We start from the raw sequence: 19,157 nt of genomic DNA, 5'->3' as shown, positions 1-19,157 counted from the left end.
CTGCCTAATTACACCATCATTTTACACAGCGTTCTCTTGGCTTCTCTAAACAAGATCTCAGAAATATCAGGGAAAAAAATGTAATTTTTATGAGCCACATTGCAACAGGCTCTGAATATCTCAACAGCCTGGTGCTCTGCAGACATGGAGGAGTAACCTCAAACAGCCCCCTGATAAATTTGGGGTTGAAGGCTGAAATGTGCACTTCAGTGCTCTAACTGCTAGAAACCCCCTCAGCAAACCCCCTTCCAACAGAACACAGCATCCTTCCACATTCCACTGTGGAAAGTAGAACAGACACAGTGGCTGAGCACTTGGGGCATGTTTAAAGTAACCTGTGTCTGTCTCTGGAGGCTTCACAGCTTCACTCCACCCAGCTGTCAGCTGGAAAGACATTCATGTGCTCTCACAAACCCTGAGTGGTTCTACACCACAGAATGCAGCTGCCTGAATGAATCCCCAGTCATTTCCATGGCACAGTGGCAATGACCTTACATTCCAGAGTACTCAGAAGTGAGCTCAGATGTATTTGTATGATAAATACAAAGCATACACCATCTAACCCAAGAGAAAAACACATTATTCTCATTTTTCTAACACTACCTGTTCTACCTGGCAATTAGAAAACCATGGAAGACTGCAAGGAACTGTTTTCTTCTCTTTGCTGTGTAGGTCCAAGTAATTTTTTTTCTCCAGAGTCGCTGCAACCTCAAGTTATTCCCAAAATCTGGTTAGCAAAGGGAGCATTAGTATGACTAACTAGAGCATAGCTTTTGTTTTAAAAAAGAGATCTGAAACGGTGCCACGACATAGCTCCTGATGGAAGACAATCATTAAAGGATGGAGAACACGTGGGTCCTCTGGGATCTCTTCTCTTTGGCTAGGAACCAACCCAACCCCCAGCTGAAAAAAAAGACAGAGGTTGAGAGGGCAAGGCTTTCCTTGGGGAGGCAGAAGCAGCACCCTTGGAGCAAAGCCCTGAGCAGGGAGCTGGCTGGGATGCAGCTGTGGAGGCAGTTGGCTCCGTGTTCCCGGGTGTCAGCGCGCAGTTACAGTGGACATCTCCGGCCAGCGCCGGACAAGGCCTCCATTGTGTCCGCGGGGCCGCTTGCAGCTGTCGCTCACAGAGACGCGCGGTGAGAGCGAAGGAGCGCAAGTCCCTGCTCCTCAGCACAATTCCTCTCCTGGCTTTGCTTCCTCTTGGGAAATCTTGGAAAGCAGGATCTGTGTGCATCCATTGCTGCCCCACGAGCCCCCCAGCCCGTCACTTCTGTCACACAGAGGAGCAGCACCATCCTGCAAAGCATTCCTGGGTGTGCTCAGAGGATGACTCCACTTTGTACCTGTCAGGGGCCACCTGTGCTGTTCAATAAAAAAGCAGCTCTTCACTCAGCTCTGCCCCACGACACTGCATCAGCTGGGATGGAATGAACTACCAAAAGACCAGCTTATACAAATCATCACTGTGCTGAGAGTCAGAGCAGCTTGAATATGGCAATTCAAAGCAGCAGGACTTCAAAAAAGAGCAAGATATGACACATTTGTCAAGTCATTGCTCTGTTCTGAAGTGGAGTTTCTCTAGAACCACTTACTCTGAACACTATGTGAAACTGCATCCATTTAAAACTTTTAAAGTTCAGGAGAATTGTGATGTAACCTTGACCCAAATGAGGAAAAGAAAGAGGTCTCCCCATTCACTCTTAATGAAAAGCTTTTTCTGTTGAATGTGTGTTAAATGGCCACAAGTAGCTGTGACACTTAGGTCACCCTTAAGAGCCTTTAATTTAAAGACAGAAGATTCAGTTGACATTGGAAAATGTATGGGAAAAGAATCAAATAAGTCATAGACATAGGCCCAAACACACACATTCCCAGATTTCAAAGCTACTAAACTACAGCAACACAATCACTATTTTTCATCCTGCCTCCAAGCTTTTTATTTAGAATCAAGCTGGGAAGATTAATTTCTTCAGCTGCTGCACAATTTAACTAGCCAGAAAGTTCTATATAGAAAATTTTTAAATGGCTTTGCATGTTAATGTGGTATTCCTTAAGGAAGAAAAAAAACCAACTTGGAAGTTGTGGTTTCCTCCTCCACAACTGTATTTCCAAATGCTTTGGTAAATAAATAGAGCCTCCATTTCTTGGCACTGTTAAGCACAACACAGATTCAATTGTATTAAACATCCCTTATTTGATATATAGTTGGCTTAAAGTTTAAATTAGGTAAACTAAACTAGAGCACAGACTAGTGGCTTTGAAGCATCAATAGGAGGTTATTTGCCACCTGACAGCCCTGCAGGAGGAACAGCCCAGCAATACACACACATAGCTCACAACCTGTGGTTGTAACAAAAGAACTCCAGAGGCGTTTTCATTAATTAATATATTTTCTGCATTATAGTTAACATATGTACTTTCTTCGTGTCATCCTTATTTCGTTAAGTATTGATATTTTGTTATATTCAGACATGAGTACATTTTCGAAGTCTTTTGCAATAAATATCATAAAATAATAGAGATTCACATAATAAATATTCTTTACAATAAAAAAAGTTTTAACAGACTTTTGTCTTAAAAATAGTTGGGATTCAACTTTGTGTTTTATACATAAAATATACAAAAAAGGACCACAATTTGTGGCTAAGGCAATAAAACAGGGACAGAATAAAATTATAAAGTACAGAGCAGAGCTACACTCACTAAGCCAAAGGATCACAAGAGACTTGAAGGATTCAAGAACATTTAGGTGACTCAATGACACCTGAAGGCTGTTTGGATATATGAACACCACCAACTTTAATATCAACTGATACTGACAGACTATAAAAACGGGATTAGGAGGGTGGAGTGAGCAATATCCTTCAAAGACTGGACAGCAAAAGAAACAAATGAGTATGTTGCAGCCACAATGTCTCCAATGTGAAGATCTACATGGTGTAGCAATAACTGAAGTTACATTGAAAATGTAAAAGAAAAAAAAAAAAAAGAGGCAGGGCAATTCTCAGGTCTGAGAATGTTCCAAAAGACAAAAAGAGAGGTGGGGGGAAAAAAAGATGCAAAAAGAAGCAGGCTGCTTATAGAAGAGTCAGGCCTTTCATTTGGTGAAGCCTTTATTTTACATCCCTCTCCAGAAAGAACACACAAAAAGTTACTTCACAATCCACCTCACTCAGGAAAGTTATTCTTCCTTGGCACCCAGGAGGTTAAGGAGGAAAAAAACCCATAACTTGCTGAGAACAACAAAAAAAAAAATCATCTTTGGGAAGATATTCACAGAGCAAGAAGCTTCAAGAGCCCAGTGAGCCCTCACTGTCTCTTTCAGGAGTGGTTCAGTTACAAACTCAGAGACCCTGCCCGAGCGAGCGGCAGGTGCAGATCCCAGGTCCACACTTACCAAAGAGCAGCAGCGACTGCGTGAAACGCTCCACACTCAGCCAAGTCAGTAGGAGGAGGAGAGCAAAGATGCAAGGGGAAGAACTCATGTGTCTGAAGTTGGGCAGACAGAAAGGAATGGAAAGAAACAGTCCTCCCAAAATGGGAGAGGAGGTGGGGGGGTGGGAAGAAGAAAAGATGGGGGGAGAGGAAAAAAAAAAAAAGTCAGCTACAACCTGAAAAACTGAAGTTGGAGGAAGTAAACCTCCCTCCCAAAATCATGAGGGCTTGCCCTGACCCCGGGAGGGGCAGCTCTCCAGTTTACAATAGACCGTGTTGGAGTTCTTGCACCGGCAGCCCGGACGATTGACGCGGTCGTAGCACCCCCGGCAGAGTTTTAGGCATCCTTTGGCCGGAGGGTAGCAGAGCAAGCAAGGCAGGAACAAGGACATGGCTCCCATGCACAGGTACCTAGAACAGCAGTGTGACTGGGAGCAGGAGCAGGGATTATCCGCGTACGAGTCCCCTTCATCGTCGTTGGAACAGTGGTAGAAGATCCCTTTGACCAGGCACATGCAGGTGCCGTACTCCACCATGCTCTCGGCCGAGCACAGGCACTGCCGGTTGCAGGCCAGGCAGGAGGGCAGGGCCCGCGGCGCCGTGCACTCCCCGCACTTGCACTTCCCGCACTGCTCGCAGATGAACTTGTGCTGCGTCAAGTCCTCTTTCAAAGGCCCCTTCAGATCGTCCACGATCAGGGCCGACTGCTTGGGCTGCGCCCGGATTGTCCGCTCGGATCTGTGGCCGGAGCCCGGCCGGGAGGGCGGCGAGCGCCCCAGCAGCCCTTGCTCCGAGGAGGCGCTGCTGTTGCTGCCGGAGCTGGCCGCGCTGCCCGTGCTGGTGGAGCGGCTCAGGACGGGAGCCCTGGCGTTATGCTGATGTGCCGCGTGCCCCGCGTGGCCGGGCCTGTGCTCGTAGTTATTATTCACATTAATTGGTAGAATCTCGTGAGTCCTCTCGTGCTTCTCCTGCCTCGGCGCCGTCCGCGGACCCGATTTCTTCACCACCGACGGCCCCTCGGTGTATTCGTTGCTGCCCCTGATGGCCTTGATCTGGTCCAGTGACAAGATGGTCGTGGGCTGGCTGTCCCTGTCATAGTCCAAGCGCTGCCGGCTGTCCAGGGAGGGCTGCTGAATCACCACCAGGGAGCCGCCGCTGCCGTGCTGACTTTGGGGCTCCATCTGTAGTGATCTCTGCTGCTGGCATTCAGCAGGAACCTGGCATGCATCTGAAATCCTGAAATAAGGAAGGAGACAGAAGGTGTAAATAAACACTGCTTGTGTACATATACACACGCGAGATCAAGGGCAGCGGAGGGATAAAGCACGGGATACTTTATGGAAACAGAAATGATCTGGCAGAGCCCAAACTGCCCCAGCCACCTGGTACCGATCACTTTCAGCAGGGGATTACAGCAGTGCTGAGGATCTGGCCAAAGTCCAGTAATGGGGAGAGTCTGGCTATGGCATCATAGATGAGGAATGCAAAGGAGACCCCATGCCATTTAAAAAAAAAAATTAAAAAAATAAAAATCCAGTATTAACTTGTATGCTTACTTGGCAAGCCATGGGAAGTGCCTCTCCCTTGCTACTGAACTCAACATCTGTCTCTAGCAACAGCAATTCCGAATGCCCCTGACACCGAGCTGGAAACAGCCAAGAACACCACTACATTCATGGCAGAGTGAGGAACGAGCCCAATTCTCACTCTTCTGCCTGAATCTGCAGCATCAGAAAGCTCCACAGATGTGCTTCCTAGTGCATTTGGAAAGTCTCCCTCTTAAAGTGACGTATGTGCATTACAGAGTCCTGAACTAAGCGCTGTCAAGTGGCCAAGACATTTTCTGTGAGAAAGTAACTCAGCCTACACATCTAATATGCTCCTTTATAAAATTAAAGCAAGGGTGCAAACAACCTGCTTTCAAGTATTTCCTAACCACAGGCTGGAGTATGAAAGAAAAATGGGGTAGAAAAGGCTTAGATGAACTAGGTGTCAAAAAGTACCTGAGGATTCATAAGAATGTTAAAAGCAGATAAAAACCCCTCAACAACAACCTCAAAACACAAAGAACAAATCCATTTTCACAAGACAGATTAAAAGCTTCTCAAATACACAGAACATCTGCTCATTTATCTTCCAAATAGTAGAGATGTTACACGTTTCCATCCATTTCCATCCTGTCTAGCTAGACACATGAAGATTGCAACACTGAGAAAACTGCATTGACAGTTCTGCACCTACACAAAAACGTGGCTGAGTATCTAAGTGCCACATTTATGCAGGGAACCAAGACAACAAACTGCTTTTCTTTACTGCCAGCCAAAGGAAAAGTCCCTTTTCACTCCCCTCCGAGATGCCATAAGTGTTTACCTGAAAGCAGAGAAAGGTAAGTGCTACCAAGCATTTCGAAAACTCACCCAATAATCCTCAGAAAGTGTCTTGCCCACCCAGACCACAGCCAGCATGGAGCTGTTCTGCACTCCAGAGAGAAAAAGGCACTGTGGTGTGGGAGCACAGAAAGAACAAGAAGAGGAAAGGATTTTTCTAGCAGCAGTTACCACGGGCAGAAAGTGACAGCTTCTGCCGTGACATGAAGTCTTTGTCCTCATGCAGTAGTCAAAGATTTCATTTTACATCCAACATCACCTGTGTGGGCTTTGTGGTCACCAGATTAAACAGAAAACCAAACACTCTCACTTGTAATTCACAGAATAGAATCACAGAATGGCTTGGCTGGAAGGGACCTAAAAGACTGTGCAGCCCCAAAGCCCCTGGCCATGGACACCTTCCACTAGACCAGGTGGCTCAGAGCTCCATCCGACCTGGCCTTGGACACTTCCAGGGATGGGGCATTCACAGTTTTTTTCCTGTGCCAGTGCCTCACCACCTTCCAGCAAAGGATTTCCTCCTACCCCACTCAATGAGCCGCCTTCTTCACGAGCACTGAATACAAATCCACAACAGACCAAGGGTGAATGAATGCGAAAAGGGAAAGATTTACAGCTGTACCAGTCAGGAGCTGGGCTCCCTAGGGGATGAAAAACAATATCCCAAGAAAATGCGAAAGACATCCAGTGCCATCTTTGGGGGGAAAGTGCAACATCAACGCGGCGCAGACTGACAAGCCCAGCTGCAGACCGGGGCGAGAGTTGAACCAGCCACCTCCACCCCCGCGCAGATCGCTCGTAAACTGCTTCCCCCCCGGACAATAAAATAAAAATGAGTAAAACAAAATAATAAAACAACGTACGGCGCAGGCGGCGAGAGCCCTCACGGTTCTGCACCCGGGGCTGTTCTCCCTCCCCGCACCTCGGGGGTGGGATCCCGCTTCCCTCCCCTTCTCCACACCCGCTCGGACACGCCGCCAGCCCCCCCGTCCCGCCCCGCTCCGCCCCGCTCCCCGCAGCCTCGGGCGGGCGGCGGCGGCGCGGCGCCCTCTGCGCCCCGAGCGGAGCGGAGCGGATCGCGGCGCTGACGGAGAGGAAGGAAGAGGAGGGGAAAAGGGGAAGAAAAAAAAGTTATGAATGAAAACATAGGCTTTTTTTTTTTTTTTTTTTTCTCTCCCTCTCTCTCTCCTCCTCAGGGGAAGGCAGATCTCAGCCCGGCGCTGCCTCGGGAGGGCGGATTACCTGGCGCTCAAAGCGGCAGCCGAGCGGCCGCTTAGCCCCGGGGGATCCCCGCGCTGCGGCTCCGCACCCCCCGCCTCAGCCCCTCCGGCCCCCACCTCCGAGGAGCATTAGGGGGATGTTTTTGACGTTCTCCTCGATCACAGCCGGCCACGGTCCCCAGCAAGCCTTCCCTCAGCAGCCGGGTGCCTCCATTCCGGGAGGGCGGCGGTGGGAGGGTGGTCGGGGCCGCCCCTCGCCGGGCGGGCGCCGCAGCGCTCCGCGGCACCTGCTCGCTGCGGCAGCGCCGGCCCCGCTGTGAGCGCACGGCGGGTCCCAACTTACTGATGTGCACGGAGCCACCGGGAACGGCAAATCCAGCGGGCGGGGGGCGCCCGGGCCCCTGCTCCTCGCTCTCCCGGCCCCTGGGGCAGGGAAGGCCGGCGGGCTGCGCTCCTTGTCCCCGGAGAGCCCTCGCTCGCTGCTCTCCACGTCCTACTGGGCCAGCGGAGAAAAGCCCCGCTCTGCTGCCCACCGCAGCTCCCCTCTCCCGGGGGGCAGCATGCAGCGGCCCGGGCCGCCCGGGAAAGCGGCGCTCTCCTTCGGCCGCAGCTCTCTCGGTCCGGAGGCGACGGGGAGCAAATCCAGCTCTTCCTGCAAAGCGGAGCGTCTGGATCGAGCCTCAGGCAGCTGCAGGCTGCGGCAGGCAGCGGGGTTGTTGCGATGCAGGTCTTCGGGAAGAGGCGGCGGGTGCGCGGCTCCTGCTCCGGCTGTTTGTTATTTCCCTTTGCGATCGCAGTGTGCAGGGCTGCGGTCCCGCTCCGGCGCTCGGCTTCACCGCATGGTCCTTACCGCAAGTCCCGTCTGGCAAAGTGCAACCACAACCTCTGGTGCGAAAGATTTGGTGGGGTGGTTTTTTTTCGGTTTTTTTAATTCTCTTTTTAAAGCAATCACGAAGCGGCTCTGGCTCTCCAGGCAGAGCTCAGCGAACTGCGAACGAAGCCAGAGGCAGCGCAATGCAATGGCCCTGCGAGCTCCCTGCACACAGCCATGTGCTGGCTGTCGCTGCCGGGGGCCGAGTGACAGGCTCGGGGCAGGGGCAGGACGCGGCGGGGAGAGGCGGCCCCGCACGCCGCAGTCCGGTACCGAGGTCTCCGCAGGCTCGAGAGGGTCGCGCAAAGCTCCGACGCGCCGCACACCCCGCGCCGGGTGGGACGGGCGAGTACCGACCCGGAGCTTCTCTGCGAGCAGCGAATCGCGCCCAGCTCAGCGCTGCCGGCCCGGGGAGCCGAGCCCCGGCTCTCCCGCCCGCTGCCCCGCGGAGCAGCGAGCGCGGCTCGCCCGCACCTCCCGCACGCCTCGCAGCGCGGCCGCCCCCAGCGCGGCGCGGGGAGCCCCGGCCGCCCGCCCGCACCTGACCCGGCGGGAGGGGGGTGTGCGGCGCGGCGAGCGCCGCCCGGGCTTACCTAGGGCCGGGGTGAGCGCCCGCCTCCCGCGGCACATTGGCGGCGCGGATCCAGCCCGGGCAGTGCCGGCAGCCGCTCCGCGCTGCCCCGCCGCCGTTCCGGAGTGACTCGGGCCGCGCCTCGCCGCCTTTCAGCGCGCAGCCCCCGCCCGCCGCCGGCCGCGCCCCCCTGATGTCAGTGTGCCTCCGAAATCCCGGCGTGGATTCCCCGCCCTCCCGCCGGGAGCCGCTCCCGCGCGGGCACCGCCGGGGAAGGAAGGAGGGAGGGAGGGAAGGAGGGAGGGAGGACCTGCCCCTCTCCAGCCCCGGCCCCGCGCTGTCCCGCAGCCGCGGCTCCTCCCGGCCCCGCCGGCAGAGGGAGCGCCCCGGGGGCTCGGCCCGGCGGAGCCCGGAGCTGCCCGCTCCGCACTCGCTGCCCCCGTCTGCGCTCTGCTGAAGGGCTGAAGCTCTGCCACGCTCCTCTGACAGCGTTACAGAGAGATTCTTGTCTGTGTTTTACCGTCAGCGCCCTTCAAGCCAGGTGGAGCAGCCCTTCGTTTAGACTCACAAGATATTTTCTGCTTCTTTCAGCCTATTGCAGAGGCAGAAGGACCCGACAGAAGCATTGCCTTGTGTCACCCTGCCATGAGATAGGAAACGGCTCTTCCCACCGTTTTACGGCTGGCACTGCAGCACCAGAGCTGATACGGGTTATTGACCCGGCTCTCTCTCTCCTGCCTTTCCAGCCCTGGCTCGGCAAGGTCCCACCCAAAGGCCACCACTGCATCTCTGCCATAGCGCCAAAGAGATACAGGGATGCTTTCCAAGCCAGTCGTTTTATGGCCAGATACTACCTTTGATGTAAGATTTTGGGTTTGGTTTTTCTCAGTGAGTGGAGTATTTTAACAGGCCACCAAAAGAACAATGGAAAGTGATATAAAGCACATCAAAATTCTAATAATTATTTTATAACAACACGTAAAGTACTGGAATAGTTGAGACTTCCAGTACTTGGCTAAATACCACTCAGCCTTAAGTTTATCTGAAACATACTAACACAATCAGTTCAAATTAACAAAAAATCCAAGTGAAGAACCAAAACAACTAAGAAAATAACAATAATAATAAATATCCCTGCAGAGTAGTCTTAGTGATGCAAGTTCATCTTGGAGGTAAGCAGGGCTCTCTTCTCACACAAGTCCATATGCATTTTTCCTAGGATAGACCAAAAAAACACCTCAACACCTCTCCTTTCACATCTCTAAAGCCAGTACCACCTTAAAAAATCTATGCCAAGAGTAAGAGCTTGATTTTAGAAACATAATACTGGGCTTAAATGGGTCAGTCAAATAACCAGCAGTACTGGCAGGTATTCACTATCATCTGGCACCTGAATTAATACTTCACTGAAAGAAGGGAAAACCCTTCAGCGATATCCAAAGGCTCTCCACAGGCTCAAGCAAACATTCCTGCACCTCACAGAAGTCCATCTCACTAGATTATTCCTGGAAATTATAGCAGTGAGAAGTTCTGACTAGAAAAAGGAGAGGTACATTCTGCAGAATGAACTGGTACTCATGGCTACATCCTGGCATGGCCTTGATTTGAGGATTGATGCACAGGCAGGAACTTAATGCAACCAAGTTATTTTCTATCTCCAAACCATCATCTAGAGGTAGCCCAGCTAACACCAAGTGAGTAGAGACCAGCCCTCTATGCCTGAAGTAAACCCTTCAGAAAAACCTGCCAGAATGGAGTTCAAGAGACTGAACGATGGCCAAGAGCAGTGATCCAATCCATGTCCACCTTCACTCTGAAGATCAGCTACCAGAGATAATCCCCACCTTCTGCAGTCAGATGCTGCTTCTCCCTCATGGCAGCCTGAGTACCAAAAGGTGCATTGGACAGGACAAAAAGCACAATCCATCCTTAGCTTTTTGTTTGGTTTTCCTCCTAATCTACATCTAGAAGCGACTTTTATCTCTAGGTGATTTAACTGACCTTTGTAAAGATGCACTGGATAAACTGTGACCCTCCCACTATCAGTAACAAATATTTCCATGGTGCATCCCACCTGGGAATATTATTCTATTTCTCCCTAAGTAGCATCTCTTAGCCCTTGCTAAGGTGCAGATCTCATGCACTCAGCCCCAACATCACCTTGAGGAGACTCAGCAGGGAAAGTGTTTCCCTTTATGCAAGTTATTTGTCACTTCATAACCAATCTTCACAGCTGCAATTTCTAAGGTTACAGAGGAATACAAAGGCAACTAAACACCCCCCTCCATTAGTATTGATAACAAAATCATGAACCAAATTGTTGTGGCAGCATGTGTAAGTCAGGTTGTTCCCCCACCAGAGATGATCTTGCAGAGGTGGCATCGGGAAAACCGAATGGAACCTGCAGCTCCCCAAAGCTTTGTGTGTCAGCAACTTTGAGTTTGTGTCAGGTGGAACTTTGTAGTTGTCAGTGCTTGAACAGTCTCAGAAACTCTCAGTGCTTGTTGGGACAAGACCAGCATAACAAATTTTTTAACACACCACTAGGCCTATATACACTACAAGGCAAGAGGAAATGGCCTCAAGTTGCACCAGTGGAGATTTAGATTGGGTATCAGGAAAAATTTCTTCACTGAAGGCACTGGAACAGGTTGCCCAGAGAGCTGGCTGAGTCACTAGTCCTGGAGGGATTTAAAAGATGTGTACATATGGCACTTAAGGACTGGTCTAGTGGTGACTTAGCAACCTGGGTTAATGGCTGTACTCAATGACCTTAAAGGTTTTCTCCCAACCTAAATGATTCTATCATTTAAAAACTCTCCAACAAACCAACAAAATCACCAACAAAATCCAACAACAGCTATGGAACACTGCTGCAATAACAAGTACTGTGGGCACTTTCTCAGCATGAAATCTTGCTGGGCCTGGCTTAGGCTGGTGCATGAGATGAGTAAAGCCTCTCCCAAGAGCCAAACACCACGGGTGCCGTAGTGAAGGCACCTTGCCACGTACAGTGAATCACTTCAGGGTAAGGAAGAGAAAGCAAAGGCTGATGTGGTAGCGTTTCCCATCACACTTTCTACCAGACAGGTTGACCTTTATCTGAGATCAAAGGCACGGGTGCCTGGGGATTTCTTCAGCTCCTGTGCAGGGGCTGTTCTCAAAGCTCTCTGAAGACGCACAGCCCATGCAACGCTGCCTCTTGCCGTCACTGTGCGGGCTGGGGAAAGGCACACAGGAAATCCTCAGTTACAAATAGAACCTAGAGTTTTCACTTCAGGAGATAACATCAGCTCTTCTTAGAGGCAGAGGAGAAGGTAAAAGGCAGCAGCCAGGCAAACCTCCAAGAACAAAGGGACGAACCTCGAAGTGAACCTGCCTCATGAACATTTGAATGTGCAATCAAAGCACCGGGGAAATGCTACGGAGAGAGGGGTTTGGTCTGTGCCCAAATTCAGCACAAATTAAACAGAAAGAAAATGCCAAGGCCTGTAAAATAGGTTGAGAGTCTGAGAACTCTCTTCCCTATCTCCTGCAATGTATCAAAGAAACCAGTATTTTCCTTGGATAACCACAGGCAAAACTTCACTCTCCTAGGGGTAGGCCACTGCAAGTCTCTTCATTTTCCACCACTCCTTTGACATACAGGCAACTGGTGCCTTTACACCTCTCCTTCAGGTATCCATAGTTACTGTTTTCTCATCAAGTTTAATCTTCCTTGGAGAACTGCCTCTGTAGCCTTCATGTGTAGCTGCTACATGGGTTGCCTGTATGTGCACAAGATGTTCTGCTAAGCTACTGACCCTATCTTCCTTACTTGGTATTAATTGTTAACTATTTTAGCTAATATGACTTCATCTGCCTGTATAAACAGCTTTGTGAAAAAGGAAAATGGTCATTATTGCCAAATACCGATAATGACTTACTGTCATCTACCATAAATTATTGACAAGTCTTTGTCTCCTGTCCTAGCACTGAGCAAACTGCTTTTCCCAACCCACTGAGACACAATTCCTCGCACAGACACAAACCTTTCCCATTTCTACTGGAGCAGTAGCTGCTTCCCAGGAGTGGGCTGCTTTACTGGGGAAAGAGGAGAAGCTCTCTGCTAATTTAAATACATGGCTCTGTGCATGTTTTTATTATCTAAGCACTTGTGGTGACTCGGTTAGCACAGCTCCAGGAATGCCTCCTGTTTATCAGGTTGTGCAATTCGTCACTGTCAGCTGAAGGAGGTCTCAGGAGCAGCGTTTCTAATTTGATTTGAAAATATACATGGAAACCTGAGCCTGCTTTTAGCAAGAATGATGGGGTTGGCCTAATGAACACAATCTCTCTTGTTGCTCTCCAGAACAGTGTGTCAACAACCAAAGTTTAGGTTCCCTCCGTGGCTGCAGCAGCTTCTGTGGGGAAGCAGTAGCTTCACGTCCATCACGTTCTTGGTTCTGCTGTACCATCAAAAGGCATTTCAGAGAGATTTTAACAGGCAAATGCAAACAGGGAGAAAGTTATTCCATGCATCTCTTGAAGAGAAGTTTGGAACAGGCAAATTTTTTCTCATGGCAACTTCTGCCTCTGAGCCTTCATACACTTGTGTGGTACCAAATGGTGCTAAGAAAGCGTGTATCCAGAGAGCCAGTTCTCAGATAGCTCAGAAGTTGTCACTGCTTTCCCACCACAGACTGGCTACAGAAAAAGGAACATGCCACAGGAACCACACAGATTTCTGGCTGCAGCATCATCCACTTCAATATTTACAGAATTTAACTTCTCAGGGCAAAACCCAAATAAACAGCTCCACACCTTTCTTTTTTATGGCTGAAAAGATAAACCTCTTACCACAAATCCACAAGACAACAGTGATGCCAGTTTGCCAGATCCCAACAAGAGAAGGATAAAATATAATTTGCTATTAACCTATATTTTTTCATCCTTTTCTCATTTTCTGGGTCTTACTCTGACAGATTCTGCAGTTGGAAATTCAAGTATAAAGTGCCAAGACACCCCCTGCATGTTTGACATGGTTTGTTGTACTCTAGAATAGCTTGCCAGGCACATATTGGAATTTTGCTCTGAAGTAACAATGACCTGCCAAGGAATATTCAGTGTCAAGGGCCAGATTCTGTTTCTGAGGAAATCAAAGTTAACCTTGGTTCCCTCTGAGATTGAGGAAGTCAGGAGACTTTGGTATTTTGGAGACAGTGTAAAAAATGTTATCCCTCAAGAGCCTTTGGGTTAAAAAGGTCAGATTTCTCCCACCAAAAAGGACTGGGAAAACCCTTGACAGTGAAGAACAGAAAACACACATGCCCCTGCACATACTGTCACATTGCTGATGAAAACCCCCCCTAATTTCCATTAGGGTGGGAGACAGGCTGCTCTGGTTCCACACAAGCCATGGGGAAAGCTTGCACTGCCTCTCCTGCTGGCTCCCACCCAGGAGGACATGTACAGACACACACAACACAGGGAGGCTGTGACACCAGAAACTGTGCTTGTGTGTGTTGGGGAGGTGGTCCCTCTTTTAGATCCCCTCCATGACTCTATTATGAAGCCACTCCTGTGATTCTTGTTTTTTCCCTGATCAATTAAACAGGCTGTTCCTGAGAAGCCAAAGAATTCCCATGTACAAAGACAGTATTTATTACTGAAACATACCCTGTTTAAAGTATCTCAAAGCTGAGTCAGCGCCCTATCTCTATTGCCCCCCAAGTTCAGTAGTTTTGAAATTTATGCAGAAAATGGAATTTCCTCCTAAATTAGCCTGCCCACTAACCTTCCAAAACACTGCAGTGATGCTGCTGCAAGGTGACATTTCTTGGAGCAGCACTGCAATACAAAAGCATTCCCAAAGGAGGGATTGCCTACAGCAAGCTTTCCATAGATTTTCAGCAGTATAACCCAGCCTAAAAGAAGCATCTGAATAAAGATAAGAACGCCAAGTTTGCCCAGTTGAAAAACAGAAAACACATTTTATATTCGCTTAGAACTGTGGATATCATTGCCTGGCTGAATTCAGTGTTTGCAACAATTCTCCATCCTGTTTATTAAATAAAAGAAAAAAAAATCCCTGACAACAATTCCCTAGTGGGTTCTAATCTTTTCTACATGGAAGGCCAGACAGAGAGCTCAGAGTATTCGAGAAAGGTCATCTTCAGCTCCAGCAGATATTGAGGTCAATTGCTCAGCTATTATTTATGTCCATACCTCTCAGAGGAGTGAAATAGCTGTCACCACCTGGCTGGATTTCAGCTCTGAAGAGGGCAGTTATCAAAAGCTAAACACTGATCTGTTAGAACCTATACACCACTCTGTTCTCATGGCAAACCAACATGACTTTTCTAATCCTCCTCCAAATGTCCCATTTCCAGAAAATTCAAAACTTTATGCACCTAAGATCCAGTATTCAATATATTTTACCATATTCTGAGTCTTTGCTGCAGGTATTGTACAGGGGGAAAAACAAACAAACCAACACCACACCTTTCTTTTACTCTTTCATGGTTGAAAAGACATGGAAAAGATCTCTCACCACAAGCCAGCAAGAGCACAGCAGCTCAGCAGTAGCACTACTCGGATTTCATCACACACCATCAGTGTGAAACATGGGAAGTAAATGGAAAACAACATTTTTGGAGCTGGACTGATGTCAAGAATTACCTTTCAAAACCATCTGCTGTTTTTTTTTTAAACTTGCCACATGAAAAAACAACAACTTTGAGTCAATTACAAACACTCCTGTAGACTCATTAGCTCCTGCAGACTTAATTTTCCAGGGTGCCAATTGCTATAAAGTAAAAGTGCTCAGCACTTCTTAGGAAGACCCAGAAAGAATCATTTGCTCAGAGTTCTTTCTAAGACAGGAAGGGACAATTCCTACTGTTAGACCTCGCTGGGCAAAGAAAAGAGGGGTTGAAAGGAGGACCATGTCAAGAAAACCAAGCTGAGATGCCCAGAACTTCCAAGGCATGCATTTTCTAAATCACACCCCTCTTTCCACATGCTGTTAGGTTTTAGATACCCATATGTATCCTAGTTTGTGTTTATAAAGATGCAAAGTTAATGTGAGATGTAGTAAATGGGACTTATTCCCTGTTTGCTCCTTGAGGAACAGCTAAACCAGCTCTACTGTTCCTGTTAAAGGTAGCTTAGACAGGAGACAGCTGGTCCATCACCTCTGTTTTAAACTTAGGTTTCAGACTAAAATGAAAAAAGCCTGAAAAAAATATTTTCCCAGTGTATTTCGTGACAGGATAGCTCAGCCAAAGCCCATGAATGTAACTGCTTTACTTGTTTGTTTGAGGAAACTTGCCATGTTCCAAATCACCTCCACATCATCAATATTTTCAGCACCAGTGCTGCTCTGCTGAATTGTGTAGAGGAAAACAATCTTCCCTGGCAGGGAATGGGAAGGAAGCAGCACAACAATGCCTCTGCTAAGAGAGATGGCTTCCAAAGGTGTCACAAGAAGAGCTGACTAGGATAGCAGATCCAGGGAAGGAGGAAGGTGGAAAGGACAGAAGTTGATAAGAGCTCAGCAGGAGTAGATAGATATAGTTGGATTGATGTTTTGTCAGAAAAGTGTAGTAAGCTTCTTTCACATTTCACAAGAGGATTCATCACTATTTTCAGCAGCTCTTCCCCTGTACCCAAACACCATGCGTGAAAGCACTTTGTCCCAAGTTATTCTCTGCTGGGAGGTAAATGAACACCAGCTACGGTGAGACAGGCAGTGACCAAGCTCCTGGAAAACAAACAGCCCTGTGGCATGGCTCATATCTTTTACTATATATACATTACTTATTAGCAGTCATTAAATTAATTGCTGTATCTGTAAGCAACTAACAGAGGCTGATAGCACCTGTGCTGAGGGGGTGGCTTGGGGAAGGGCCAGGAAGGAGCAAACCTCCCTCTGTCCTCACTGAGAATGCACTGCTGCACAAAGGCTTTGGCCAGGCTACATTCTGTTCTAACTTTTTGTTTCTCTGTTTCCCCACCCAACTTCACACAAATTCTTACAAAGGTTATGTACAGACTTGTACAAAATGGAGACTGACACTGGCTCTTGGAGGGTTTCCCAGAGCAAGTTTAACAGAGATTATATAATACATTACATCTGTGTTGGTTGGGGTTTTTTTTTATTTTTAATATAGATGTTATTACACTACCAGTTTGTCCTTCCTAGCTTAACCCTCCAACCACCCTTTCAAAATAGTTCATTATATTCTGCAGAGATTAAAAACCTGAGGTTGTGATGTGAGCTTTGTTTCCAGCCCTCACTTAAGACAGGACAAGTGTGTTACAACTGGAGGGGCTCAGCAAGTCACAACAACCATTATTTTCCTTCCACATACACTCTACTATCAAAGTCATGTTGGGGGGGGGTCCTTAATTGATGGAACAGGGGAATTTTAGAGCTAACAAAGAACTTTACTTCGAAATCCTATTTTTAAATCAGAAGTCTCAAAGTAGTCTGCACAGCTTGGGCTCAACTTCTGCAGCTGTGACCCTTCCTCCCAAGACAATCCAGCAGGATAAATCCACTTTAAAATCACAGGGCACTTATTAAGGATATTGAGTATTCTCAAAAAATTGGGCTAAGTCACATCCTAACAGAACTGACTGCAAGATATAAAGCCCACCTTTGTGCAAAGCCATCTCCAAGATGCTCTTCCTGTTACTGTGGGTCTTCCTTCTTCTCCATATCTTTGTTTTTCTTGTGGAGTTTAGAAATAAACAATGAGCAGACAGAGGAAAGGAGGAAATTTTTCACACATGATTTCTACTAATTTCTTTTCCTCCTCACTTCTCCTCAGATTTTTATTCCCTCAACTTTCCCTCTTCTCATTGAGAAAAGGGGCAGGATTCACCTCCTTTCTCTTGATACCATTACTGGACCCTACATTTCTGAAAAATTTAGAAGATTTTTGTCTTACCTTTTTTGGTCCAAAGTAATCTCTGCCACTTTCTATGCACCTCAAGTGTCTAAAGAGCCAAGCTCCAGAAACACACCTGCTACTCCAGTGCTGATAGGGTTAATGAGGTCAAAGCCAGACTCCACTTTGTGCTTAGCAGTGAGACACTTCCTACCACAGGGCCAGAGTGACTGCAGCCCTCCTTCAGCTCACCTAAATCAGCATCAAAATAACACAAATCAGCCCCTACTCTGATTAGAATCAGTATTCCCACTTTCTGTCTCCTTCCAACTCCACTAACCCCCACACCTTTCCATAAAAATCAGTCAGTGATGAATTCCAGGGTAATTTTTCTAATTCACATGTTTATTTTCAATAATTTTCTCCATCTATCCCCTCTCCCACCCTCCCCTTGCTGTCCTTAATCAGTAAGGGCTTCATGTGCTCCAAAGCCAGCTCTTACCTCCTCATCCAGCAGACAAAATGATCCCAAAATTCAGCTCCCCAACAGCCAAGTAGGTAAAGAATAGCTCTCCCAACATCTTCTCTTAAAGTCTCCCCAGCCAGCCAGTGCAGGAAGGGGCCTAACAAAGCTGTATGCAGCCAATTGTGTTATCAGGGCACTTGGCACTACCAGCTGATCCTTGATTACTATTCATCCCTCGGGAAAATAAAACACCCCTTTGTAGTAAAAGTGTAACCGGTTACTATGAGGCATTACACATTAACAAAAGCAGCTTTTTACCAAAATCACAGATGATGAAAGCCTGGAAGTGGAATCAGACCAAGGTAACTGGTTGTTTCTGCATGTTTCAGATAGAAAGCCGACAGTTTAACCAAGATTTTCACAGCCCTAAGAAGAAAGTGGTGGGTGAGTTGTGTCACGTATTTGTATATAAAGTTGTAGTGAGTTCTGTAAAACAAATTTTAAGGATAAAATTGTAGCAACCTTTGTGGTGTAGCATCCTACATATGCTATTGCCTGCACTGCTGCAACCTCAGTTTTCACAGAGTCTTGAATGTTTTTAACAACTTTTTATCATTTGTGCTTTTCATGAAATCCACAGACACATTCAATATGCTTTCAGATTTTCCTTTTTTTTTTTTTTTTAAACTTAAAGTACAAATCACTAAAGAGCACAGCCATCTGAAAGGCAGACTTTTCACTAGGCAGAAGGGTAGAATTTGCTGGCTTGGTAGAATAATCCCTACTTAGGTGGTGAGGAAGCATTCCAGAATATTAAAGGATTTGTTTGTTTGCTAATCTACTTAAGCACCCATAGGCTTTAACACCCACAACTTGTGTGCTTTAGGGATCTTTCATGTCCATGGCCACTCTCACTGCCACAGCTCTGCATTTAAGCTGCAGATTCACACTGCAAGCTGCTGATGGGACACCTGGAAAGAGCTGCATGGCTTTGGTCCAGCCACCCACAAATCCTGCTCCACATTCCTGTATTTTAGGTGCAGGAGCAACGCACAGGTCACTCTGCTTATCACATCCTGTGCTCCCACATCCCACCCATCCAGCTCTGGGATAGGACAGCAATCCAAGCACAGCAGCCCCCTCACAAGCACTGCAATGGAGCTGTGTGGACACATTTCACAGCCTCAGCTTGGGGAGAACTCGCTGACAGGGAAGCAGGGTAGCTTTAAAGGCATTAAGTAGAGCAGGCTCGGTGTAAGCAGCTGCCCCTGTGTGAAATCCGAAGCTCTTGCCAGCGGTGTGGAGGAAAGACATGACCTCATTATTCCACA

The 19,157-nt window shown here is 47.9% G+C and overlaps 1 protein-coding gene across 7 annotated transcripts; it reads right to left on the bottom strand.

Annotated features, from left to right (window-relative positions):
* Window positions 1-2,368: 2,368 nt before the first annotated feature.
* On the bottom strand, window positions 2,369-18,026 carry SPRY1 (sprouty RTK signaling antagonist 1). Of its 7 annotated transcripts, none has more exons than XM_033060441.2 (3): window positions 17,863-18,026; window positions 9,617-9,699; window positions 2,369-4,671 (listed from the first exon to the last, which is right to left on the bottom strand). In XM_033060441.2, exon 3 carries the CDS (start codon window positions 4,614-4,616, stop codon window positions 3,654-3,656), a length of 963 nt encoding a protein of 320 aa, XP_032916332.1. In that variant the 5' UTR covers window positions 4,617-4,671; window positions 9,617-9,699; window positions 17,863-18,026; the 3' UTR covers window positions 2,369-3,653. The 7 variants fall into 7 exon arrangements, with proteins under 7 accessions (XP_032916332.1, XP_032916333.1, XP_032916329.1 ...); XM_033060442.1 differs by lacking the exon at window positions 17,863-18,026 and adding an exon at window positions 17,421-17,435; XM_033060438.1 differs by lacking the exons at window positions 9,617-9,699; window positions 17,863-18,026 and adding exons at window positions 7,386-7,927; window positions 8,507-8,593.
* Between the last annotated feature and the right edge of the window lie 1,131 nt (window positions 18,027-19,157).

The sequence above is a fragment of the Catharus ustulatus genome, chromosome 5, assembly GCF_009819885.2.
Source record: "Catharus ustulatus isolate bCatUst1 chromosome 5, bCatUst1.pri.v2, whole genome shotgun sequence".
NCBI classification, from domain to species: domain Eukaryota; kingdom Metazoa; phylum Chordata; class Aves; order Passeriformes; family Turdidae; genus Catharus; species Catharus ustulatus.
Note: the sequence above shows the minus strand (reverse complement) of the source record. Positions and strands in the feature narration are given on the sequence as shown.